Source organism: Zosterops lateralis (assembly GCF_965231275.1).
Source record: "Zosterops lateralis genome assembly, chromosome: 8".
In the NCBI taxonomy this organism is placed as follows: Eukaryota; Metazoa; Chordata; class Aves; order Passeriformes; family Zosteropidae; genus Zosterops; species Zosterops lateralis.
In genome coordinates, this window is record NC_139768.1 from 12954586 (window position 1) to 12981041 (window position 26456).

A 26456-nucleotide genomic window follows, 5' to 3' on the forward strand; every position below is an offset into this window, starting at 1 on the left:
ATTTAAAAGCCTCTTTGCATATCTGTACTGGTGAAAACAGCAGTGGCAAAATGAAGGGTATAATTTTAAACAACTGTAGACATATTTATAAATCTTTTTTTCTTATAAAAAGTTCTATCAAGAAGAAATGTAGAATTGGATGCTGGAATTTATATGACAGGAAATGAGCCTATGTTAGAAAATTAAATTTTGCAATAACACTTGTCTTTTCTTCTTTTGTTTTCTTTCTTCTAGGACCGGAATAGGCCCTATGACACTTTTAACTTGCACTCTTTGGAAAATTCCTTAATGGATATGATAAGGACTGATCATGAGCCTCTGAAAGGTAAACACTACCCTCCCAGTGGCCCACCAATGAGTTTCGCTGATATAATGTGGAGGAATCATTTTACAGGTTAGGAATATTCATATGTCCATGCTTGCTTGGTGTTTAAACAAAAATCAGCTTTTCAGTATTTCTGTAAGCTTTTTGTTAATAAATGAGTTTCCATTTATGTGAAATTTCTGTTTTCCCATCTTAAGATACATTTCTCTGCTAGGAAGATAAGGTGAAATGTGTATCCATTTATTGTAAGTGTACAATCATAGTATTATCTGACTGGCATATCTGAAACATGGGATTTTGTATCAGCAAATTGTAGAGTGAGATCTCTTGCTGTAGTCATTCCAAAAAATGCTTCATGCAACTAAAGTCCAGTTGTTGTGTCCAACATCTTTTTCAAAGGTGTAGGTTCACTTATGTGTGGGTTATGAGCTGGGATACACTGGTCCTAAACTAAAACCACTGTATCAAGATTACTCTCTACAGTTATTTCAGGTTTCCTTTAAACAAATTTATCTTAATTTGGATTTCAAGTTCTTAGGGGAAGCCAAAAGATATTAGATATTATTAAGTACTGGGGAAGTTTTGATTATTTATGGTGTTAAAATGTGTTTTGTTCTACCAGGTATTGTGTTAGAGATGAAACCATTTCTAATACTTGGCTGATAGTATAGTAAAAGGTGTGGCAGCATTTCATTGAATTCCTGATCAACCTGCACCCTCCTTTGTCTTTATCTTTCATTGGTTAAGTTCAAAAATAGGTACACATTCTTTCTGATATGCATTCTTGCTGACTTATAAGACTGAAGATAGCTGTAAGCTGTATACCAAGGAAGTATTGAACAGGAAATGATTCCCAAACGCTAAGGAAGTCAGAGCACAAAGAAGAAATTTAGTTGTGTATAGCACTTCCTATGCTAATGCTCATATACATGTTTTTTGATGTCATGACTGCCTCATTTACTCTCCTCTCCATTTGTAAAAATATTTTTTCTTGGTCAAAAGTATTGTGCTTTTTTTGCCATCTTTCTGGCTACAGGTATTCTTCACAACCCAAACAAACTGGCTTCTGTACCATCTTCTAACCTGTGCTTTCCACTGTTACCTTGAAATTTGCTGTACCATAGCCTTCATGTGTCTTTAACCATTATTTGTCTAAAATGGCAAGGAATGTACTCTCATGTCTATTCTGATCATAAACATCTAAAATAAGGGTTAAAGTAGAACTTAAAAAACCAAGCTCAACAAAATTGACATTTCTACTGGATATATGGTTCATGTGGTTGGCATTAGAACATTAAATAAAATTCAAGTAGCTAGTAAATACATCAAAGTATTTGTTGTATCTTGTTAGATGCAATGTATTTTAGCTGAAACTCCAATGATTTTTATGGAGTTTTTCAGACATATACAAATAGAGACTAATTTTTTAAGCATGAATTTCCATATGAATCTGAGTGTGGAAAAAAAAATTACAAAGATGGGGTTAGAAATTGTTATTTAATGTTAATTGTATTTAATATTAATTGTTTGATATTAATTGTTGAAGTCAGATATTATCTAAAGTTTAAATTGATCTTTGCCATTTGACAGTGGGACCATTACTTTGCTTTTGCTCTAACAAAGGCTTCTGTCTCAGATTGGATGTGCTCTTTCTAACTATTTCATTTTCTCATTCAGTGCTTCTCACCTCTTTTGGCCTTCCTGCCTTGCCAATGAGCTCACTTCCAGTCAGTAGCTGTTGGAGAAGTCTGTGTTTCTGTTAGTTACTTCCTCGTGTCTCTGCCTGTCTGGTTGATGGGTTTTTTCCCCCAAAGATACAGTTGCTTTCCCTGTCTTAATTTCTTCTCTTCTATGTAAGTACAGGGCTGACTTTGCCAGCCCCCAGCCTTGACTTGGCCTCATGTGCCCTTTCCCTGCTCCTGTTTTCACACTGCAGCATGACTGGAATATTTGTAGGAGAGGCTCTTTCAGGGCACATTCATTCTCCCTTTGCAAGAGGTGTTACCTTCCTCTGTGTTAAATGGATCTATGTTACTAATTTAGCTGAATCATTTCCTGGAAACCATTCTTCTCCAAAAATGGATTTAGTCATCAAATCACTTTCTTACTGCATTTTTGGTGTTTCTTTTTCTGTGAAAATTGGTCTTGACTGTTTTCCTGTACATCCCACTTCTTCTTCTCTACAAAGGTGCAGAAGGTTTTCATCTGCTGTCCTCTGCACCTTCCTCACATTTCACTTTGTCATCTTCTAAACTCACTTGCTTTTCCTTATTTATTTCACTCTCCTCTGACTCTCCCCCTTAAGGTAGCAGGAAATTTTAGTCTGTTAACAGATTCAGAAAGTAAGTGATCAATTCTGCTTGCCTTGGCTTGCTTTTAAGTCATTGCCAAATTTTTGTTTATTTTCACTTTGAACCTTTTTGAATACATTGGTTATGTATTTGTAACCAATTCGTAATTCAGCTTAATTTTTTTCAGTTCCTTGTAGAGAAACGCATGTGAATGTCTCTTGTGTGAAATATTTGGAATATTACTAACTTAACCAGCTCTCTGAGCTAGTTCCTCTTCATTTTACCACCTCTGTCTTTGGTAATAAACTGTTTATTCCTTTTAAAAATCTTTACTTCCTCTTGCATCTGGTTGTCCTCTCTTAGGTTTGTGCACTGTTTCTTCTGTAGATACAAAATAAAGCAGCCACAAAAATCCTAATTTAAAATAAAAGCAATGAGATGGCTTTCATATGACTTTTTAAAATTGTTCTTTTGGTAAATGAGCCCTTTTTTCTCAAACAATCACAGCTAGCAGTGCTTACAGGTCAGTTTGCCCTACATTTACTATCCAAATTTTTTAAGTGAAAGGAGTGAGTACCAAAATCCTGTGATTTTGAAAATACAGGAAGATTTGATTCTAGAAAAACTATATGTTTCTTGGAGCCTCCACTGCATGTTGCAGAGCCAGTGGAGCTGTTTCAGGATCATTTCCTGAACCTGCTGCTGCCAGCAAATACTTATTTTTAGAAGTACTGCCTGTATATGTATTCATGAGTGAAATATTGCAAGCAGTTTATCTGAAGTTTGAAACTTTGCTTGGAACATCATCCTTCTTGGCATATGTGTCCTTCATGTCCCAGCAGATACTTGGAACAAAACATAATTCTCTTAGGTATTGAACAAGAGCTCCCAACTGGAATGTGAGTGAGGGGATTAACCATTAAAGGTTCTGATGGGAAAACCAAATTGAAATGCTTCTGGGATATTTTGTTCCTGTTTTGGGGTCTGAGTTCCTCATGCTCTGTTTAGTTCAGAGGAGTCAGTGGAGAAGCTCAAGGTAAGAAAGGGAGGGTCTGTCCTCTTGTTTGTAGTAGCTGAAGTTTCATACCCTTCTCTCGGTCTGAGGTATGGTCAGACCTTGTCCTGTAGGCTGTGGAAATTGAGTTTATTTCAAGGTCACCAAAGCAGATCACTTCTTTTAAAGCATGATCCACTTGGCCTCAAGAAGGCATGTGATTAAGTGACATTTTTTTAGGGAGGAATGTTTTTATTGCTTCCAAGAGTGGAGCAGAGCAAGTCTGACAGTTTGTTAGTGCAGTAGAAGTGGTCTGATCCTCACTCTTGCAATGTTCCTTGAGCCAGTCTGATTGGCAGGCTGGCTTGGTGCTCTCCAGCCCGGAGAGCCAGGGTCACTCAGTCACTAAAGTTCTTTTTGTGTATTTCTTGCTGTAAAAGAGATTTGAAATCTAGCTGTGAAGTTTCTGGGCATAAATTACCACCATGTCCATCTAAGTTGCATTTTATCATGAGCCCAGTCTTGGGAGAAGGTGCTCAGAGTCAGCTCTTGTTCTGTTTCTAAAACTGATTTCTTTTCCTCAGCTTTTCCTGCCAGGTAGGGGAACCCTTTTGTGTGTTCCTGTCTTTCTGTCCTCATAGTCTGGGAACTGTGTAACTTTACAAATCATTTGCCTTTTTTGTGCTTTGAGATTTAAGGAACGTAAATTAATTGAAAAGGAATTCTCATTTTCATTTGTCCCAAGACACTTTGGCAGACTTCCCTACCTGCTTTCTCTACCATCAAGACCAGCTTCAACATTTTTCTTTTCTTTCAGTCAATACTCTAAATACTTTCCTTCTTTCAAAAGGAGGGGAAAAAAAGGAAAAAAAGTTGAGTAAAGGAATTGTTAAGCTTCACTTGGCTAATGACAAATTACAGTGTATGGCCCAGGGTATCTGGCTGTTCCCCATGTCAGTCATAACGAGGCCTCTTTGATAGAAATTTGCAGTATCTCCTAAGATGTTTTTCTTGAACAGTCTTACTTATTTTTTGAGTGTCCAGTAAAATATATTATACGCTACAGAAGTATGAGGGACAGTTTTGCTTTAATGAGGAAAGGTTATATTTGCAGTATTTTATAACCTTTTTTAATTACATTCTGCCTTGACCTAAAAGTGTAGGTCAAAAGTGAATTATCAGAATGGCTATGGGTAGATGCCACTTATCACTGACCAGAACATTTCTTTCCTACATGAAAGTGTCTCCTGTCTGTGGTGTGATATGTCACTGTTGCAATATGCTTATCCATGTCAAACTATTGCATTACAACACAAACAGAGGCATTCTGATCTATAAAAAATATTTTGATCAGTAGTAACTAGCAGCTGCCTTTGTTCTATTTTTAAATAATTAAATAAAATATTTCAGCTGTGTTAGATCATATGCTGTGCACATGTGCTACTGACAGGTCATGAAACTAAGTATAAAATTAAACAGAGAAATCATGTCCTTCAAAATATTTCTTTTAAATTTATTGTTACACTAGATAGCAGTAATGTTTGGTTTTTATTCTAAATCAGAACAGAAATAAACTTTGTAATTTATAAATCCTCACCTACCAAAAATTCTTGTTTTTTTAAAAGTATCAGTGTGACAACTTCAAATATAAATAATTGGGGACAACACTTGTACAGGGAGATTTCAAGAGTAGGCTTCATTATGTCTAATTTTAATGGATATCATACTGTAGAAAGATACATAAAGCATGTGTTGCTTATGTCGTGATATTTCAGTAGTGATCAAGATGTTAAATATAAATATGCCACAGTTCAGAGGCAGAAATAGCATCTGTAGGGAAACTTTTTATCTTGGTTTTCACTACTTAATGTCACCCATTTATTTGTGAAATAAAAAACCGAAGTTACTGGGTTACTACTTCGTAACTTTCATAAAGATTCTATCAGGTCATATGAAAACTAAGCAAAATTTAAGATTTCTTGTTCACATTTAAATTAACCACATTTTTGACAGTCAAGTGTTTGAAGATTACATGCAGCTTAAGGCTGTTGTAATAAATACAGAATGGACCTTTACTTTCCACTTTGATTTGCATTAATTTCGGTACATGTCACCTGATTTTGTTCAGCTGTGAGTGTCCCTAAGCTTTTTGTAAGCAAAGCGCTAAGTTTGCCACATGACCTAAGAAAAATGAAGGTGAATGGATCATATTTGTGTTTGCAGTCAGCAGCTGAACACAAAGGTCGTGCAAATAGAACGAGTGTTGTCATCTCAGTCCTAGATTTGGTGCTACACTGTTGGAGCTTTTTGCAACACTTTCATTAGAAAAAAAGTGCAGTGTACCAGCACTTGCCAAAATCTCAGTGCTCATCAGCCCCCTTTCTGTAAACACTCATGAAAAACAGAGCGAACAGGCAGATGTGTTTGCACGTGTATTTGTGTTTAAAATTAGGCCACTCGTGCTAATCCTTTTGAAGGGAAGAGAGTATGTTGCCCTTCCATTTAAAACTCTGCCTATTTAAGAAAATCCTCTTTAATGTTTTTTTTTTCAGGACATAGTATGGTCATTAAATGGTTGATATTTCTTAAATAAGTGCGTTTTGCAAGGATCCTGTAGTATGATCATACTTCCTAATTTGCTGCTGGCAACCAGCATGTCCTTGTCTTTGACCTGCTGAATCTGTTTGGTCAGGAGGGGTCGGGGGTTTTTGTTTGCTTTGTTTAGTTTGAGAAGTGGTTATAGAGATAGCAAATTTTCCTTCTCTTTATTTCCCTTTTTTCATTGTGCTATTGAAAACTGACCTCACAAAGACCTAAAGCTGTTTTGCTTTTTTTCTTTCTCACTTTGCTACTGTTTTGAGGGTTTTGTGTATTTTAGTATGGATTGCTGATGGAAAAGTCTGCTTGGATACAGTTTTTTTTTTTTAGCCCACCCAAACATGCCAGTGAAAAATACCAATATTGCTCTTTTGAATACAGTTCTAGAACTTCATGTAGAATGAGCATATGTGTACAAATACTTGTCTACCACTTACAAGTAATGCCAAATTTAACTTTGAGTTCAAGTCTTGCTTTCAAAGTACTATTATCTTGAAAATATAACTGTTTTCAAGCTAAAAATATTTGCCCTACTTAAATTTATTCAAGACTGCTGTGTTTTATTGGAGCAATGTAATTTGCTTATGAAGTCTGCATTTCACTGTAATGTATATTCTGTTTTAGTTTATAGGTTGCTTTCCCTACTAATAGGATATATATTCTTAGTCAGTGATAGGAAGAAGTTTTATTAGTGATATTCATAGCTGATAATTACGCACTTCAGATTGCCACAATATGTTTTTGTGCAGTTAAAGTATATGCATGTGAACACAGTAACAGTTCTTCCTATTTCCCTTCTGGCAAACAATAGTACTTTTGTTCTGCTCAGTATTTTAGGTTTTTTGAAGACCTATAAGTGTAGGTGTTTAAATTATGGGTATGAACAAATGACAAATATACATAAAAAAGTGTGGGGAGAATAAAGTCAATAAACTTCTTCAGAGAGCTACGTTTTAGTTCTATGTTTTTTATGTGCACCCTTGCTTACAGCATTCTTGGTGGTGAAGTTGTCTTGAGCATGCATGTTGAGTTAATGCAGCATAGTTTTACATGTCTGTAATTTTGGGGAAAAGGAGAGAGAATGGTTAAAAAATATTAGAAGGTAAAAAATATTAGAAGTCTTGTATATGCACACATGCTTCATGGCCATTTGTGAATCCTGGAGCAAACACTCATGGCTGAGCTGGGGATGTGGGGGGATGAGAGAGGCTTTGTGGAGTTGTAGATTATGCTGTAAACTGGGCTCCTAAATACATGTGAATCAGATGAATAATCTTATTTCATATGTTTGGGGTAATATTCTGGTCTTGCTTTGGTTTTTAGCACTCTTCTGTGTCTAAACTTTACCCTACCTCACTTGTTACCTGTCTATCCAAATAAGTATTACTTGGTTTTTTAGTGCCTTTTGTTGGCACTAACTTGGAAATCATAGAAAAGAGTGATAAAGGAGGTATTACTACTAAAGAAATAGAGCAGATCTAGTCCTGTTGCCAGTTTCATTTGACCTTGCCACAGGATTGTATAGTCATAAATTGTAATTGAAATCAACAGTGATCTTAAGAATTATGTGAGAGGAAGTTCACATTCCCAGAAAGTTCAGGACAGGTCAAAAGCAGACCAACATTGTTATTTTCTAGCAAATATTACACCAAATACTAATTGCTGAATTGGTATAAGTGCTCAATCTTGGTGCAAATCATGAGGTATAATAATGCAAGAAATTTTACTCAGTATATAAGCAATAAACATTGTTTCTTGGAATGTTGATTGTTAGGCAAAAAAAGTTTAGAATAGGAAACTGTAGTCTTTAAGGTCCTTCACTATGTGAGTGTTCATATCCAGGGGCTGATCCTGGGGTTGCAGTTCAAAAAACCATGAAGCACTTAGGAGGAGTAAATGAATAAAAGAATAAAAGAAGAAATGCAATAGTAGTAAAACTGAGTCTGATACTCATGTTTACTATTTCTGGAACAGCATTATTTCTCAAAACTGATCATGTAACTAAAAATTATCTAGACAATTTTAAGAAGTTTATTTGTGAAAGAATCAAAAAAGATTCATATGTTGGAAGGATATACTTCCTTAGTTGTTAGAAAAATTTCAGAATTCATTCAAGATCATTACTCTCCTTTACAAAGAAGAAGGTAAAGTTAAATTTCATTTACTTCTCATTTCCAGTATAGTACAGAAGAGAAGATGCATAGACTTGATGTGCTCTAAAAAAGATTTGGGCTCTCTGCCATGACAAGTATGATATTGCACATGCAGCAGAGCACCCAGGCAGTTCAGCCAGAAAAGTCTCTCCAAATGTTGATAGGAGAGATAATTTAAGAAATTTAAGGATGTAAGATAAGCAACAGTGCAGTCTGGGCTACACAAGAATCATCAAGCCTTCATTTATGCTCTGAAGTGTTTAAAGAGCAAGAAGTATACAACTAGACCTTTTCTTTCTAAACTAGGAATTGCAAAGACATGTATGTTATAAAAATGTAATTGAAAAGTATATGCTATAAAGCACATAATTGAAAATAGACTCAGTAAATAGTTGTGAAACTAAGACAGGCAGACTGAAAATGGCAGATGTACACTGAATACAAGTAGTGGGGATGTTGTTACTGGAAGGGTTCCTATTTATGATTTCACTGAACTGCTGGATTCATAACTTCTGTGCTCTTAACTTCTCTACATTTCTGTTTAGTGTGCTTAATCTTCTTGAAAAGTAAACTAGAGATTTGATTTTATAACTATAATTAGAAATACGTGCTTATAAAGGTTTTGTAAGTGTTCAGGTAACATACGTGTGTTTTTCCTAAAATTGATTGTTTTCCAATAGGCATTTATTTGTTTCACCTAAATAGGTCTTTGAAGCTACATATTTTTAATTACATTTCACAGTTCTGCATCACACCTTTAAATTAAAAAATATATAATTTCCTTTCTGTGCTCTCTTGTTGTTCCTTAGATAATTATGCAGTTTTGTAATCTGCAGATGGCTTCTTTTTTTCAATTGAATAATTTGCTTCAAGCAACAAAATATTAAAACACTATAACCAATATGAAAGGCTGTATAATTGTTCATAATTAATTTGTTGCCTTACGATTGGTAGATTGCCAGTCTCTTTTGAATGCTTTTAATACAGGTGTGTGTGTTTTGAAAGGATTCCATTAATCTGTAGAGTTGCATGAGGGACCTGTGAAGATGTACAGAATTATCCTGCACGCTGGCTTAGCTCAGTGGGAGAACATGTCCTTCTGCTTGTGCTGCTCTGTATTTTCTGCTCCTCTTAAAAGATAGCTGACAAGAACTGTTTAAAAATAGCAGGCCAAGGGCAGGTGACAAAATGTCACACAAGCAGCACCTGGTCCAGTGACAGCCTGGAGGGAGGAAAAAACCAAACCCAGATGTCACAGATAGGATTCTATTTCTGAAGCTGGTCAAACAGCAGAATTTCATCTTCAGCAAAGGAAAAGAGAAGGACCCATCCAAGCTTTATGCATTCAAATTTTACTCTGTTTTTTTTTTAATAGTAGTTTCCTTTTTTTTTCTTCTTCTAGTCTAAGTATTAATTTTAAAGTACAAAATTAGTACAGACACCTTTTCTCTTTACAAGTAATACCTGTAACCTCACACTCATTAATACACTGTTAAGGAAAAGGGAATTAATGTCCATTTGGAGAAATGCCTGAAGTATTTCAGCAAAGGTTATACTAAATGAAGTAACAGCAGCTTTAATGTTTCTGCAGTGCCAGATTAATGTGAAAATATGTATAGGAGAATTGTGTCTGTAATTAGGAAATGTGGTTAATGAAGATCATCTCTTTAAGAAGCTTTGCTCAAGGAGTTGGAAAGTAAAAATGGAAATTCTATTTGCCTTCAATTCCCCACTTCTTTCTGGAGGTGCTCTTTGCTTCATAGGTTTATTGTGGTGGCATTTTTTTCTAAAAAAACAGGAGAAAACTTCAGTGTGAAGAAAAGCTTTATTTACTTTTCTTAACCTCCTTATGACTTAGTTTCAGAAGTGTATTGAAACTTCATGCTGCATCTGTTCAGAAAGAATATTCATTACAGCACAGCAGTTTCAGTGACTGGAAATAGAAGCCTTTCATTATCAATAGGAACTAAAAATATTGGAGAGGGTTGGCTTTAGTTCTGTTTTGCCATAGTTTGTTTGTTAAAACTTGGGTTTGCAGAAGTATAGGAATATAACCATTATATTGGTTTTTCAGCATAGTGAGTGGATCCTGAGCTCCCATATTTGAGTGTCCCTGTAGTGAAGAAATGGAAAGCGACCTCTTCCTTAGCTCCCAAACTTAGCCACAGACCTAGAGATAGGAAAAGCATATGAAATGGAATTACAATATATACATAAAGTTACTTAATGTACTTAATTGGAATAATTTTTTAATGGCTATAATTATACTTTTATATATTTTTCCAAGTAAGGACTAGTACGAATTACAGCTTGCAGATTTTTTTGGGTGGTTTAATTTAAAAAGTCCTATGACAAAGTGTCTTCAGGATAAGGTTTAATACTTCAGCTCAGTTAAAAGGTATCCAAAACTAATCTGAACAGCACTGCTGCTGTGTTGGCTCATTTCTTGCTTTAACAGTAAGAGTAGGCTTCTCTGGACTAAGTTTCCTTTAGGTCAAGAATATCAATTTTTTCAAAGTACATATGAATGTACTCCTTTAGAACAATATTCCTTCCAACCCAGTGTCTTATCCGAAATGGTAGGTGATGGGAGATTCTTAGGGAAGAATGCAAAACCAGGGTAAGAAGTCTCTCTCCAGCTATCTGTTAACTTGAAAGCTTCTGGTGCTGCATGTATTATGTAGTGATTTATTTTACCAATTAAATGGAGTTTTGTAATGCTGTACTCATTGTTGGAAGCCAACTATAAATGGCATAACTGCAGCAAGGTTGAACTTGAGGCCTTGTTTTGAAAGGGTAAGCATAATGCTTTCTTAGTGCAAAGTAAAGGAATGTATTAAAATAATTGTTTCATTGTTTATTTTTTCAGTATTTTGAATACATAATACTGAAGGTGCTGTGCTGTTTAATATTTTAAATGTGTATTTTTGGGAAGTTGTCTTCAAAAGATAGAAGATTCAGCTGCCCTGACTGTTCATTCCCTTTAGAAACTTTTCACATTAATGAATTTAATTCAGTTTTGAAATAAAAGTTGAAAATAGCTTTTGCTTACATTGCAGGGCGTATGGGAATAAACTTCCATCATCCAGGAACAGACAATATTATGGCTCTTAATAGTAAGTAGTTAATGTCTAGTGATTTATGTTGCCACATGGAATATTATTTCTTACATCTATTGTGTGTGTAGCTGCACAGTCAGAGATAAATATGTACAATGTTTGCATAGAAGTTCATGTTCATTCTCTGAAAATGTTTTTCATAAATCAATCATTTCTGATTCTTAATATTAGCTCTGTAATGGCTTTATGTGTTTCACTGGAAGCTTCATAATGCCTGCTATGGAAAATTACAGAACAGTCTCTCTTGTTCCCTCTTTTGTGGGTGTGTATGTGTGTTAAGGCTGTAACTCTAATTTCTGAGATCTCTCCAGACATATTTCTTCCTGTTGGGATGAGCTGTTACAAGTTTTGCATACAATTACATGGACTGATGGTGTTTGCTTTGTTGGTTTTCATTATGTAGACAGGAACTGGGAGAATGTTTAGACATCTAAATAATGAGGGAAATCTGCACTTCACTGAGAGATTATTGCTTTTTTTTGTGTCAGGAAATAAAATTAGAAGTCCAGTCATGAACATACAGACTCAAAGAACCTGGCAGAATGGATCTGGAAGACAGTTCCTATGTGGGGAGGGTGGGAGACGGTGTCAGGCAGCACCAGCATAATGCTGAACTGAACCGTGCAAACCAAAGCAGAGATTTGTTTTTCTAATCCTGAGAAATGCTAACTGCTTTGAAATGTCCATTTTTCTTTACAGTGTTGTATTGGACATTGTCTAAAATTTTTTGCCTTTCTACTGTCTATGTAAGTTAGACTGTGTATAGCTGAGAACTGCAGGGGTTTTTGTGTAGTGTCAAGCAAAGAATAATTTATAGATGTGAAGAACCGAAAGTTTGTAATAGGCAAGATGTAAGATGTTTAACATTGGGCTTTAAAGGTCAGCTTTTGAAACCTGTAAGAGTTTGCTTGTGCTCTTCTTAGTTTTACACTGTTAATGGTGAGGTGATATTTTGGGGAGTTTTTGTTGTCATAGTTAGTATATAAACCCCATTTTCTTATGGCACATGAAATTATGGGAAATCAAATAATTAACTGAGAGAAACTTTTGGTTTAATTAAAGACTTTATCAAAAGAGGAAGCTGTTCATTCCCCTCTGTGTAAATAAGGTCTACACAGTACAGTTGTCAGGTGTTTGACAGAAATTCTGGTCTCAGAATGTTTTTGTTGTTCTAAAGTGGGCATTTCAACAAGCAAACAATAGAAACATATTTGTGAAGATGGGATACTATGACTGAATTTTAAGTTACCTTTAAAATCTGGCAGTTATGATGAAATATGTAGTAGTATTTCTTACAAAGTCTAACATATTTTTGAAAGATGGGAATGAAAAACTAAAACAAAAAGTTACACTCTTTTGGGACAACTTGTTTTTATCTTAAATGAATGATGTGTTTTATTCTGATTACTTTTTGATGAAAATAATAGAAAAAGCTTTTTTTCTTTTTAATTTCTTTGAAAACTTTATAGCAGCTATATACTCTAATATTTTACAGAAAAAAATCATCTTTTGTAGCTATAGTCCTGATACATGGTTAAAACATCAATATAGCTAACTGAGGGACCAAAACTATATAGATTTATGCATTTTCAAAATTAAAAGTATTATGTGTTTATTCAAATATTAACTGTTTAAAGACTTAAATAAGGCTGGAATCATAAATATACAAATTATGCGAAATTAAATTAAGCACAAATCCAAAGTTTGAATAAATTCCCATATATTTTTTCCTCTTCTGCAACTCTCCTCCCTTCCTTTCTTTACTGGTTAAAGCCACACCATTTTTGGCCATTAGTGAGAGCCCTGAACTAGAATATTGTACTGTGAAGCCTCTTGGGTTTTGCTTTTAAATCTTTGAAAGGCTAAGAATAAAAGAAAATATTGAAGTGCACAAGCTTAAAAATTACTTTCTGTGATTGAAATCCTTTTTTGTATGCAGCTAAACTTGAAAAATTTAGAACGAGGTAATTCCCATGTCATTCATTACCTCTTCCCTGCCATGAGAAAGTATACCAAGGAAAATTAGCTCAAAACGAAATAAACTTTTCTGTGCTGCAAAGGCTGTTAAATTTGGGTTAAAAAAATAAAATAAGTTAAAGAAAAATTCCCAAAAGATACTTCATCACAGTATTTTTTGGAATAATTTTGAGAACTTATGTAATGTCTTTAAATCATAATACTTGTCATATCTATGTTTAATTTCTGTGAAACAAAACACTCTCTGCTGAGTCTGCAAATCCAGCCTTCACATTCTATTTAAAGTCATTGCTTCATAAGCATTTTTCTCTTTTCCTGTGAAGACATAGTAATAATCTTTAAGATTTATTACTCAAAGCTCAGTTTCATACTGACAATGTAGGCAACCTTTTGAAGTTGGAAGACAACATATGCTCATGCCAACAGCAATGCAAAACTTCACATGGTGTAGGGAGAGGGGAAGTTTTCCAGGGGATGTTTGTCTCAAGCTCCTTCTCATCCTCTGTGGCAGCACTTTCAACTGTACTTCAGCTGTTATTCCTGTTTACTGATTACAGCCTTTTGAAACTGGGGATTTTCCTGCCTGCCTGTCTTGAGCTGCTGTCTGTAAATGTTGGAGGGCATTGTTTGGTTTGAGGGCAGGTGTTGCTTAGCTGGCAGCACAGGGGAGTGTGCTGCCACCATTCTGTTCAGCATTGTGCAAGGCTAAATCATCACCACCTTAAAGCCCTTAGTTCTGAAATAATGACACTCGTGGGGTAAAAGAGATTAGTTTTAAATGCACTCTTGAATCTCTTCATGTCATTAGGGATGTTATGCTTGTGTACATGGAGTTGCACATGTGTCTAAACATGTTTATATTATAAATGCTCTTAGTTCAGAATTGGGCTTCTCTTGGGGAATGCAATGTTCAAATATTCCGAGAGATCTGAGTATAATCCTACAGAGCATCTAAACAAAAGGAGGATGCAAATATTAGATTGGAAGCATTTTTGAAGGGGAAATGGTATAGCGTTCGTCTATACTAGATCTAAGTGAAATTTCTCTAACTGGAATAGTGTTTTGAATCAATTAGCGACAAAAGGTAATTTTTTAGTAGTATCATTCATAGTGAGCTAAGCAGTACAAGAACTTTTTATAAACTTTCATCTACAGCACCTTATTAAAATAATTGATACTGTAATTTGTAAGGGAAATGTGGCATAAATTTAACTCAAAGGTGTCTCTTGCTAATATTCAATACAATTTGTAGCCATAGATTTCTGCAGCCATTTCTTCTCTTGAATATATGCTCCTTTCTAATTAGCTGGGTAACTAGGACTGAGTGATCAGCATGAATGCATAGTCAGCTACATGGTAGGTGGTGAGCTGTCTTTAGGGCTTCTTGGAAACTCCAGAAAGCCACAATTGCTTCAGTGGGAGGGAAGTGTGGCAGGTGAAAAAGGGAGATGGGAATAAATGAGGGTGTGTGATCTTATAAGGAAGCACTGAACTGTTGTGCTGGAATCCAAACAATCTTCTGTAAAATAAATGTAGTCTAAAGGTAGTTAAATGAACAAATGAGAAAAACCCCTTTATGAAATGCTGGAATTTTGTTTTTCGTAAAGCTCCTCTGTACAGTGACTTTGCAGTCCTGTTGGGCTACAAATGTTCCATCTGCTTCCACTGTTCATTCTTGTCTCATACAAAAATGTGTCATCTGTGAGGTCTGGTACTATTTGCTCTCCATCTGACTGTCTTTTCATTAGTGTAATTTAGTTCTATTTATTCAGAATAAAATAATTTGGAAAAGACATTAAGAAAAGGATTTGGGGCACCTTTTAGATGTCTGTGTTGAGATTTTGGTTTTGTTTTATTAATCCCATCTATGTGGGAGAGTTGATGCCATTACAGGAAATGTAATGACAACAAAACTATTTCATTTTTTTTTCATGTTTATGTGTTGTTTTTAAAATTACCTTGTGTCCTTAAGAGCTATTGGCTCTTCCTGATGTGTCGCTTTCAAACACATATAGTGTTTAGATATAAAAGTTGCTGGAGTAACATTTTATGTTTAAAAGTTTTGCCAATGCTACTGTTATACCCTAAAATAACCTGCTCCAAGTGGAAAGCTTTTTTGAATTACTTTTGTCTTGCAAGATCTTGGGTTGGCAGTTTAATAGCTAATAAAAGCTTTCCTTTTGTAGTCATAATATTCTGGGCAAGTGTGTGACTGAATTCCAAGAGGCATCAATCTCATCTAATAATTTAGTTCTTGCCTGTAGGAATTTGCTGAGCTCTTAAGCCCTGTTGCCAGGTTGGGTTACTAATGTGTCACCATCTTAATAGCATAGATAGAATAACAGAAAGGAATAAAAAACACTGAAAGAATTTAAGGGGTTTGCAAAACGAGACCTGATTTAGTTGTGAGGAGATCTGAGTTAATATAACTGGAGGGAAAAAAATGGCTGAAGTGTGAGATAGCAAAGGCAGCGGGGTTCAGAGGAGTCCCCGGGTGTGGGAACTGTAACTCTGCACATCACCTTGTTACATTTGTCAGAACCAGTGTACAAGCAGTTGGTATTGATGCTGCCTTGGAGGCTGTGAGGAGGGCTTGCTGATAGCTCAAAGTCCCTTCTGTACCTATTTAAATTTTTAAAAGGGTGAAGGGGGAAGCAGGGGAGCAATAGTAAGTGTTTGCTTTTTCTTCTTTCTTCCTTTCAGTTTTTTATATTGGATTCTGCATTTCCAGAGATCCGATTTGGCTGCTGCTGGAGCAGTATCTCTTATCAGTGGCTGCTAAAGGCTTTTTCTAGCAGAGGAAAATTTCTTAAATCATCTTCCTCTTAATGCAACTTGGTAGCTCTTTAATACCTTTTTATTTGTTTGTTTGTTTTCCCCACTGCATTTCCTGCCTCACAACCTCACCAATGTGCTTTTCTTTCATCTTTGTTGTCCTCTCTATTTGTGGGTTAGAGCCATCTGTTTCCTCTGAATTTTAAGATTTGCCAGGCTACTCCAAGAGCATTATATATGATGCTAGAAGAGATGAAGCAGCCTGGCTGTTAAAAATGTGAGTTTTATTGTTAACAGATTTTTTTAACTGAAATGAAAAGATGAAAACAGATAAACCTTCCCTCTTGCATAGTTGCTTGGCTGCTCTTATGCCTCAGGAAAGGACATCTAAGCTAGTTTTGGGTATTGAATGCAGTTCATGTGTTGATCAAGTGTTTGAGGCCCAGTGTGTGGGACTTAGCTGCATCCAGTTTATATGTAGATTGTGTTTTTCTGGTGATGGGATTCAGTTGTATATATATATATGAGCATATGTTAGCAGGGAGAGTGCTGCAATACTTGCATCATTAGTATTGGGAAAAAAATCAAACAAAAGGGACTGTTGAGGTTCATATAACCAAATTACTGTAGCACCCATCTGCACATCCAGCCCATCTATCAGTGGAAGTTGAGAACCACCTTTTGAACTGCTTGTAGATGAGTGTCCATCTTTGCAATTTGTCTAGATGATCTCTCTGTTGCAGAAAAATGCATTGTATAATTATACTTGATTCTATCACCTTCCCTCAGTTAATGAATGCATTTTCCCTGGTATTTTAATTCACTTGTAAACTTCCAGATTCCTAAGAACTTCAGAGACCCTCTGTTCAAAAGCAAAAGCTTGACATATTTTCCTTTCTGATCTTAGAAAATCATTGCATAACTCATAATGTCCTAAAGCAAGTATTGTTCTGAACTGCTGACTGCTTCAAGAATACAAATGAGTGTTCCAAGCTAGAAATAAGATTCTGGTACCTTATAAATCAAGGAGGTTCCCAGTCTTGTCAAATAAACTTTCCTTTAGCCGGTATAGCTCTAGAATTTCTGGTTTGGAAACCTGATCTCTTTTTTTCATAGAGGTAATGTTATTTTATGTCAATTTAAGATGTGTCTTTAAGATTTTCTTGAAGTGTGCATCTTTGATATTGTGACCACATAATTGCATGAACAAGATGAATACCAGAAGTGAAGAAAGAATATTTTTAAAAAATCTCAAAATAGTTTCTATTAAGTCTTCCATTAAATGTGGTAATAGAAATAAGTCTTGTTGCCTATTTCTAAATTTGAAATTACATGGTAAAATTAATTTTAATTTATGATATGGAGAGCATGTAGTCCTTTTGAGTTAATGTTTTATAGTTTCACAAATTTATTGTTTCCTAGGACTGCTAATTATCTGATACAAATACAAGGTGCAGTTTCAGTCCCATATTATGATAAAGCAGTCAAAAAATCCCAGAAAAGTTCTTTTTCCACCAGTTTCATGTAGCCTTGAGATGCAGTTAAAATCTGAGCAGTTCATTTGAGTGAGTTTTGATTTATTGCAACAATGGGCAATCTTAGCTGCAGGCTTTGAGGAATTCCAAAGCATTAACACTGAGTTTCTTTGATTGCATTGCAAGATTTAAGGTTTGGAGAGTTTGTTCTTCTGGTTTGTTAAAAACTTAAAGTTCTGTTCTTCATGATACAGTTTCATGTTCATAAAAATACACTTGGCTTCTGGGATGAGGTGAGTTAATAGTTTCAGGAGAGTGATCAGCAGGTGAAAAAGAATCTGCTGTTCCTTTGCATTTGAGGCCATGCAATTTGGGCCACAGCAGTTATGTAACTCTGTACCTGACAGTTACAGAACATTGCTAAGGATGGACAAACACCAACACAGGGATGATCCCACTGTGAGCTGCACCATCCATCAGTGCAGTTTGTATACGGGAAAATGTGCTCAGCCCCTCTGAAAGCACCTGGGTTTGCCTTAATACTGTGATGGTCGAGGAGGTACCTAGGAAAGAATCATGTATGTTGCATTTAGAAACATTCCAGGAGATGGTTTTCTGTGCAAAAGGACATTTATGTGTGGCACCAAAACCAATACATGGGGAGCAGATGCATTGGTAGGGGTACAGTTTAAGGAGCTCCCAGTTGCTTTTTGTCTTCTGCTGGAATTGCCAAAGAGAGAAAGTAACTTTATATACTTAGCTCTGGTAATTTCATTGTTTGAATAGTGCAGTAATCTTATTTTCTCCCAAATGAGAATTTGGGAGAATGAAAATTTCTCTCTTCATTCAAGAATAATTTCTAAATTATTTAATTTCTAAATTATTTTTGTTTTCTTAAGAATTTACTCAAACTGGAGGCATTATGAAATTTACCTGATAAACTATTCCTGCCGTTTAATCTGTTGTGCTGTGAATTTTGACTTGTGAGCAAGATGGGTATTTTTTAATTAACTTGTTTCAAATTACACATTCAAATTTCACATCCGCAGAAAGCAACTTAATAAAGTGTGCATTGAGGTTCTGAAGTTGTCATGCTGAATAACTCAGCTGCTTGGAAAAAACTATCATTTTAATATAAATACTAGTTAAAACTGAGATAATTTTCAAATTATGTATTATACAAAATATAAACAACAATGGTGAACCTTCACCTTCTTTGAGTATTTAAATGTGATACAATGTTTTTAAATCAGCAAAAAGTGACTTGCACTTAAACTTCCTGTTTTAAGTGAATTGCACTATTTTGCCCCTGGAATTTACAGGCAAATGTACCTTCAGTGAGTTTCACTAACTTTTATGGACATAAAGATTGTGTGTGAATGCAAATATAGGATAAAAGTATTATTCTGCAGTGCAGTATTGCATATAAGTGTTATACATGAGTAGCAATAGGATATTTTAAAATTTACAGAAGCCTGTGGTAGATTTCTGGCATCACGTACTGGTCTTGATCAGAGCCTAAAAGTTTACATTAAACATATAAATCTATTTTCTTCAGAAGAAACACAGGAGTCTCTCATCTCATACTGAAATAATACTTCTTTCTTTAATTTTTAGATTGGTAACATTCTGAGAAACCTCTTTCAGATTAATTGGTCTCAGAATGTGTCCATAACTATACCTTGAAACGTGCTTTTATGGGAATGTGGGCATTCATCGAGACAATGACTTACTACAAGAGATCTGACAATGATCCTTTGCCATTGCAATCACTAATAAAATAGGGCGGTAACTAGAAAGCAGGAGGGCAATTTTTATTCTTGCTGCAAAGCCAACTGTAGCACTAATTCTCACTATTGCCTGCTCTGCAAGAAACAGAGTCTCTCTCAGGGTTTACCAACCACCTCACTGTGGCTGAGGAGCTGTTCACACAAACAGCTCCTGCTGTCTTCATGTGAAACATAAATTGCAGAGCAGGTCGTCGTAGCCCTTGAAATTTTTTAATCCCCCAATGACATACTCATGTAGTTGCCTTTTTGTGACCTCACTGATAGTGGAAGAAAAAAGATGTGGGGGTGTGGTGTTTCTTCAGGGCTTGAGGAAGAAGCTGCCTGGGTAGAAGAGGGGTGCCTGTGCTGAAGGAGGGCCAGCCTTGCCCTGGTACCCCGGGGCCTGTCGGTCAGAAGAGGAGTAGCCAGGCAATGCTGAGGGGTCTGGTGGGACACCTGGGGGTGTAGGGCTGGACTGGAGGGCACTGAGTTATTTCAGAAATAAGAGGTGGGGTTTGGAAGGAGCAGGAACTCTGATAGTGTTACAATGAGGAGAGAAAGAAACAAAACAAAGCTCCATTACCGCTTTCCTAAGCTCACTTCTGTTGAAAAACCCCGCTTGATCCCCAGCCTTCCACATTTGATTACCTTGGAAGGATAGATGGCTTTTGGGATAGATGGGAGATCCTGTGTAGAAGGCACACGTTTTCCAGATTATTTTCTGTTTTTCTAACATTTCAGATCAAGAATGCTGGTTTTTGCATTTGCCACTACATCACAAAATATCATTCTAAAGTTGTCCAACATTGTGGATTTGCCATTGTTGCATATCTCATTGAAATGCTGTGTTAATTCTGGTAGTTACGAAGGCATTTTGTTAATCTGGTTTTATTCATCTAAATGTACTGGCTATTGAATTCAGTTTTAGTAGAATTTTAGCATTTACATATGGTAATTATTTAAATTGAAACATAACTGGAAAATATGTTCTCCACAACTATTTAATAAAATGCAAAATTAGATGTTTATTGCCACTTAAAACCATAATCCTAAATTATTATTTTATAATACTGTCCTATATGCCTGATTTTTTCAATATCTTTGCCCTTTGCTATGTAGAAAACTTGCACAGCAGGTATGTTCTTTTTTAAATTTTTTTTCTTCCCTGGCTGTATCATCTTCAACTTTTTTTTCTTGTCTTGGGTTGTTTAAATTTCATCTTTCACTTTTAAATGTCTTTTCCTTCTTTATGGTGGGAGGGGAAAAGGAGAAGAGGTAGAAGATACATTTTCATTGCTTTTGGAGCTAAATCTAATGCCAGCTGTACCGACAATTTTCTTCTGTGTTTACATGCAGCCAGGAGCTATGGGCGGAGAAGAGGTAAAAGTATTTACTAAATGTTTTGTTTGCTGAATAGTGGGAGAAATAAATATTTAGTTTTCTTGTGATAAGATGATGTTACCGATTTCAACATTATTTAGTTCATCAATTGCTTCATATAAATCAATCTCATATTCTTCCTTTGCAAAACAGCTCCCTTTTAACAGCATCTTAAAGCAATGATGGTCCTGAGCTGATAACTTGAAGTGTGTTGCTATTACCAGAGAACTGGAGGATGACTGAATGTAAAGACTCTCATGACACGTATTTGTGACTTGAAACGCATAGTGTTCCAAAAAATGATCGGTTTGAGGTTTATGTTTGGTGTTTGATTGTTTGTTTTGTAGAAGTGCAAAGTTTAACTGCTGCATTGAACATTTGAAAATTACTTTTTTTTCTTACATGGAACAGCTTTTGCTGAATATTAGACTTCATTACATTGAATTACCTCAGATAGAGCATGTGTGAGTACCAATACTAGTAACTGTCCTCAGCAGTGAATATTGATAATCATTTTGAAAAGATACAGTATTTGAGCACATTTTAACAGTCTCTCATCATAGACAGCCCTTAAAACATAAAAGCGAACTGAAAATATTTTATGAATGTACAGTGCTGTAGATCAGTTTATTCTGAGAGATGAATGAACAAGGACAATAGCAAGTCCCAACAGCTGTACTGAGCAAGCCACTAATGCAGCTTACATTTGTGTCCTGTGCTGGAGCTTACACAGAATGGTTGTTATTGAGAAAATAACAGTGATAATAGCAGCTTTTAACAATTAACGTTTAGGCAGTGCCATCTGCATGGGGTCCTTTATCATTAAATTTCATTTTATCTTCCTTTCCATGAAGTTCTCTACCAGCTATGCAGGTGACATTGCCTCCTTTCCCAAATGTAGAATTTGTGTCACGTTTTTGAAGAACCTTAGAGACAGATGTATCCATCACACAGACCAATAGTGTCTGAGGGCTTGTGATTTGTATGGATTGAGGTGGTAGGCTGTACAAGCCATACTAACAGTTTATAATAAAGAATTTGCTCTGATTTGTTCAAAGCTGACTCATTTCAGTGTTTATTTGATTGCTAAATCTGAACCAAAAGATTCAAATTTTCCTCACAAACTTACCTTCCTATTCTTCCCCACCTGCAGAGATCAGGCTACTGTTAACAGATGTTGAAAGCATTCTAATACTTAGATTTCTTCAGTGCTTTCATGGTACTGAAACAAATTGGGAATTATGTGGAGTATATACAGTAGGGTATACACTCTGTGCACGTGAACACTGTTTAATTTTATTTTAAGATTGTAGCAGGTGTTTCCAGATTGATCAAATGGCACCAAAGTAGAAAAGGAGGTGGGAATCAGTAGGATACTATAAATTACATGCATTTCATGTTTATTTGTAGAAGGAAAATACAGTAATTCAGAAGTAATTGTGATGAATGTAATTTAGACTGTTTTATACAAATTTTAGTGAAAATAAAACAGGACAAACAGGTTCTGAATGTGCTGGCTTTTCAGATTTGTTTTATTCTCACTACCAAGAAGCATGTTTCATTCCACAAGATTTGTTTCCTGTGTGAAGTGCAGGCTTTTCCATACTAACAAGCAGATTTGTGTGTGTGTGTCTTGTCATTATTGTTAGGGATTTTGACTTGCCTCATTCATATTAAAGTCTGTGATGTTCATGCTTTATCATTACCTTGACTTTTATAATGTTGGCTTTGAGCTTTCTTAACCTTACGCATGAAATTCTTCAACAGTCTGTTAAAAAATGTGTTGGTTATCAAATATTCTCATATATCCCTCTCTATTATTGCTTTTACCATTTGCATTGGGATAATATGCAGAGTAACCACAGGCAAGTCTGTGCAAGGACTCATTTAATGTTTGTTATACTTGGATATTTTAATTAGCGTTTGATTCTGTCACTGTGACTAAGCATCTTCAGAGAGAAGAGGTTTGTTCAGACATTTCTTGAGGCTTGCCATGAACTCTCAGTTCTCTACTTGATTCTCTGTTTCCTTTGAGAAAAGAGAGGAGCATTTCTTTGTAGGTATCATGTTTCGAGCTGTTGAGTCATGTTCCTGGTACCTTGTTTTTAAACTTTTACAACCAGTTTTTCAGGTACAGATGTAAGCACCACTGTGGGAAATCAGCCCAAACTATTTTGCTACACTGACAACTTAAAGATGCCCAGGGAGGGGTACAGGAGTATGTTACAAAAAAAGTGCATTTAGTGATGCTTTCCTGTAATGTTCTCCCAGAAATTTGCCCCAGGGGGGTCTCTTGAGGTGATATTTTAATATTTATTGCTTTAGATTGCATTTTTCTCCTGTATTTACTCATTGCCTTTTCTAAGCTTACATAAATTTTTCAACATCCCAAAAAGTCCAAACTTTGCCTTGCTTTCAGCCTTGGCACGTACTGATTGTGTTCAATGCAGTTTATTTTTCCCTTGCTGGAGAAGACTGTGAACAGTCATCCCCTATTCCCTTGTCTGTATGCTTTCCATTATTTTAAATGTATTCTTGTATTTAGCTTTATACTTGACTTAGCTCTAAACTTAAGGAACATCATTTGCATTTATTTAAGGTGAGTGCAGTGCTTGTAGACCGCCAAGCAGCTGGCATGGTGCTTAGAGGTGATGCCTTGCTTTCTAAGTTGCTGTCAATTTTTATTATTTCCTTCAGAACTCAGTCTTCTCTGCAGAGCTGTATTTTAGTTGAACACCTTGTTATTAATTTGATATGTCGTCTTCCACTAATGGCTCATGTTTCTTGTTTGTTTACTTTTTCACAAGAAGGTAGGTTGATGGGCAGGAATTAAAAAATTATTTCTTCAGTAATGTAAATCTCTGAGACATTTTCAGATCTCCTGCTTTTCAGTGAGTGTTCTGATGTGATATTTTTACACAGTTGTAGTTGTAGTATTCTTAATTATTTTTTTCTCTCAAATGTTCTCTTTTATGTTGAAATGCATATGATTATACATGTGCATGATCTGTTTGTCCATTAATGGGATATTCATCAAAAGTCTGTTTTATGCTCTAAACCCGCCATTTCTGACAAGTCTTTCAAAGGTAGCATCTCTCCATCCTTCTCTGATTGTGGCATTTACCCTGTTTATGTTGATGTGTAAATGCATGGTAGGATTTTTACTTCAGTGGATTTTTGTGTCTGTGATCTGTCAGTGTTTAATATTCAATATATTCTTTTCAATCAACACTTTTCTGGTGCCTGATATTTGTAAAAAAAAAAAAAATCAGGCTGATGTTGTGTGTCAGTGAGAACATCTTTCCTGACTTTGTTAGCTCATTTTCCATAAACAGGATTACTGTTTCTTTTTGTAATCTGTCCTTTGCTACTGGAGACAATTACTGATATTTTCAGTGTACATGTTCTTCTGACTGCTGTCTCTCTGTCTTGATTTTTCTCCTTGCCCCTCTTTTTATTTCCTTTGCTTCCCTGTGCTGTTAATACCAGTATGGTATTGATCCTTAGGTCTTGCTACATCAATTCCATGTGATCCATTACCTTTGAATTTAATTTTGTGTGCTTACAAAAGTATAAATATATTTATATTTGTAATCAACCCCCCTATAAACCATTTGTATCAATTAATTATAATTCCATCCCTGGGAGCAATGGTATGAAGGGAGAAGTAGCCTTTTCAGAGTTGAGGTGTAGTTCCTCTTTATGCATCTCTCTATATTGCAGGATGTATTTTTCAACTCAGCTGTAGGGAATTGTTAAATGCAAAGTTGGCAAGTGTTGTATTTGAGTATTTTTTAATCTTCCTTGTTAATGTATCTGTTTTTAAGATAATGTGTATATACTTTGTTAGTAATAGCAACAAGTTAATCACATCAGATAGTTACAGATAAATTCTTTACGTTTCATTAACAAACTGAGTAGCAGCCATTTATGCTGATTTTGCTCTTTCATTACTGAAAAGATGTTTTAACTCTGAGTAACAAACAGGCTGACAGGCTGTTCTAGCTAACGTTTTCCTTCAAGTGCAAGTTCTTTGTGGTTTATTTAACAAGATTTTTTTTGTTGTTGTTCACTAAGTTTCTTTACTTTGTGTTTAATATCCACAGTCCAAAGCTTTTCCATGTTTATTTTGCTGTTTGCTCCCCTCTCAGCATGGGCCTGTGTTCCATGGAGGTGGAAGTGCTGCAGCCCTTGTTCTCAGGATCCTGTACAGCACTCAGAGAACTGTCCTGTTCTGCAGTGCAGAGGCTTGAGGGATCTTGAGACCATTCCTTCAAGATCTGTTATGGAAGGTGTAAATCTGATTTGAAATGTAAATCTTGCAAAGATTATTTCTACAGCTGTGACACATCATTTCATCAGATAACTTGTTTTTCATTTCTATCCATTCTCAAGAGTTTGTTTTAGAGCTAAATTAGGTTTATTGTCTGGTAAGGGTAATACACTCTTGGAAAAATAGAAACAATACTAATGAACATGAATTGGACAACTGGACCACCTGGCTGGGTCCTTTAATGCAAGTTCTGTTAAAGGAAAACAGTAAAAGGGAAAGATTTTACTGAAATATTTCTTTCTGCAGCAGGTAACGTTAACTATAGAACCTACAAAATCTGTTTCAGGTCGGTCTTCACTGTTCCCTTTTGAGGATGGGTTCCTAGACGACAGCCACGGTGATCAGTCACTGTCCTCGGGTCTCAGCTCTCCGACGCGCTGCCAGAACGGGGAGAGAGTGGAACGCTACTCCAGAAAGGTCTTTGTTGGAGGGCTCCCTCCTGACATTGATGAAGGTACTGTCAATCACTTGCATTGCTAAGCTGTGGGAATTGACTTTCATATAATTACTATTACAAAGGTCAGATTTTCATAGGAGCAAATGGATTTTCCCAGGTGTGTCTCTTGCAGTGCTTGTGGCATTACTTAGAACTAACACACAGTACCACCCCCTGCAACACCCGAGAATTTACTTGATGTTCTTGTGTACTGTAGATGAGAAGAGATGGAGACAGAAGTGGCTGCACAGCAGATCTTCTGATCTGCATGTCTTCCCACGGCTGTCAAGTGGGAAAGCTGAAAAAGGGAACTTAGTGGGTACTGTCTCTCCTCCATAGTCTTTTCCTATTCTTGGATGTGGTTGACTTTAAAGACTTTCTTAATGCAGTCCTTACCAAAATACTGTGGGCTTTAAATAATCAGCTCTTATACCCAGCCTGTATGCAGGCTTCAGATGATAAATACAGGGTAATAATATGGTTACAAAGTAATAACCTGCTTAGCAAGGATGGTCGGAGTTTTTCTCAATAATTATCTGCTCTACTTGTGTGTGCCCCACAAACCCTTACTCCCAAACTAAAATCATGACAGTTTTTGGTGTATTTTTCATAGGTGGAATACAGCTGGAATCCACCTCTGTCTAGCTTCAATGGGCATACACAGGGAATCTGAGGATGCCTTATAAAGAAAAGAGGGAGATCTCTAATCTGAAGCCTAAACCATGTACAGTTTTAATGAAGAAGTAGTATGAGTTGCCAGTCGATGTTTACAAACACCTCAAATGCAGTTCCCATGTCACACCACTAGTTACAGGGCTGTTCTGTGGGGTC

The 26456-nt window shown here is 35.9% G+C and overlaps 1 protein-coding gene across 9 annotated transcripts in view; it reads left to right on the forward strand.

The window, feature by feature from the left end:
* CPEB3 (cytoplasmic polyadenylation element binding protein 3) overlaps positions 1–26456 on the forward strand; it is an 88873-nt gene that overhangs the window by 20782 nt on the left and 41635 nt on the right. For 5 of the 9 annotated variants that reach the window (XR_014590643.1, XR_014590644.1, XM_083866781.1 and 2 more), the window contains 3 exons: positions 235–394; positions 11421–11477; positions 25476–25643. Coding sequence is in view for 7 of the 9 variants with exons in the window: in XM_083866781.1 (XP_083722907.1) it covers positions 235–394; positions 11421–11477; positions 25476–25643 (385 nt within the window). In the remaining 2 variants the exon portion in view is untranslated. The remainder of the gene's footprint in view (positions 1–234; positions 395–11420; positions 11478–25475; positions 25644–26456) is intronic. The other 4 variants (XM_083866783.1, XM_083866787.1, XM_083866782.1 and 1 more) reach the window with 3 other exon arrangements.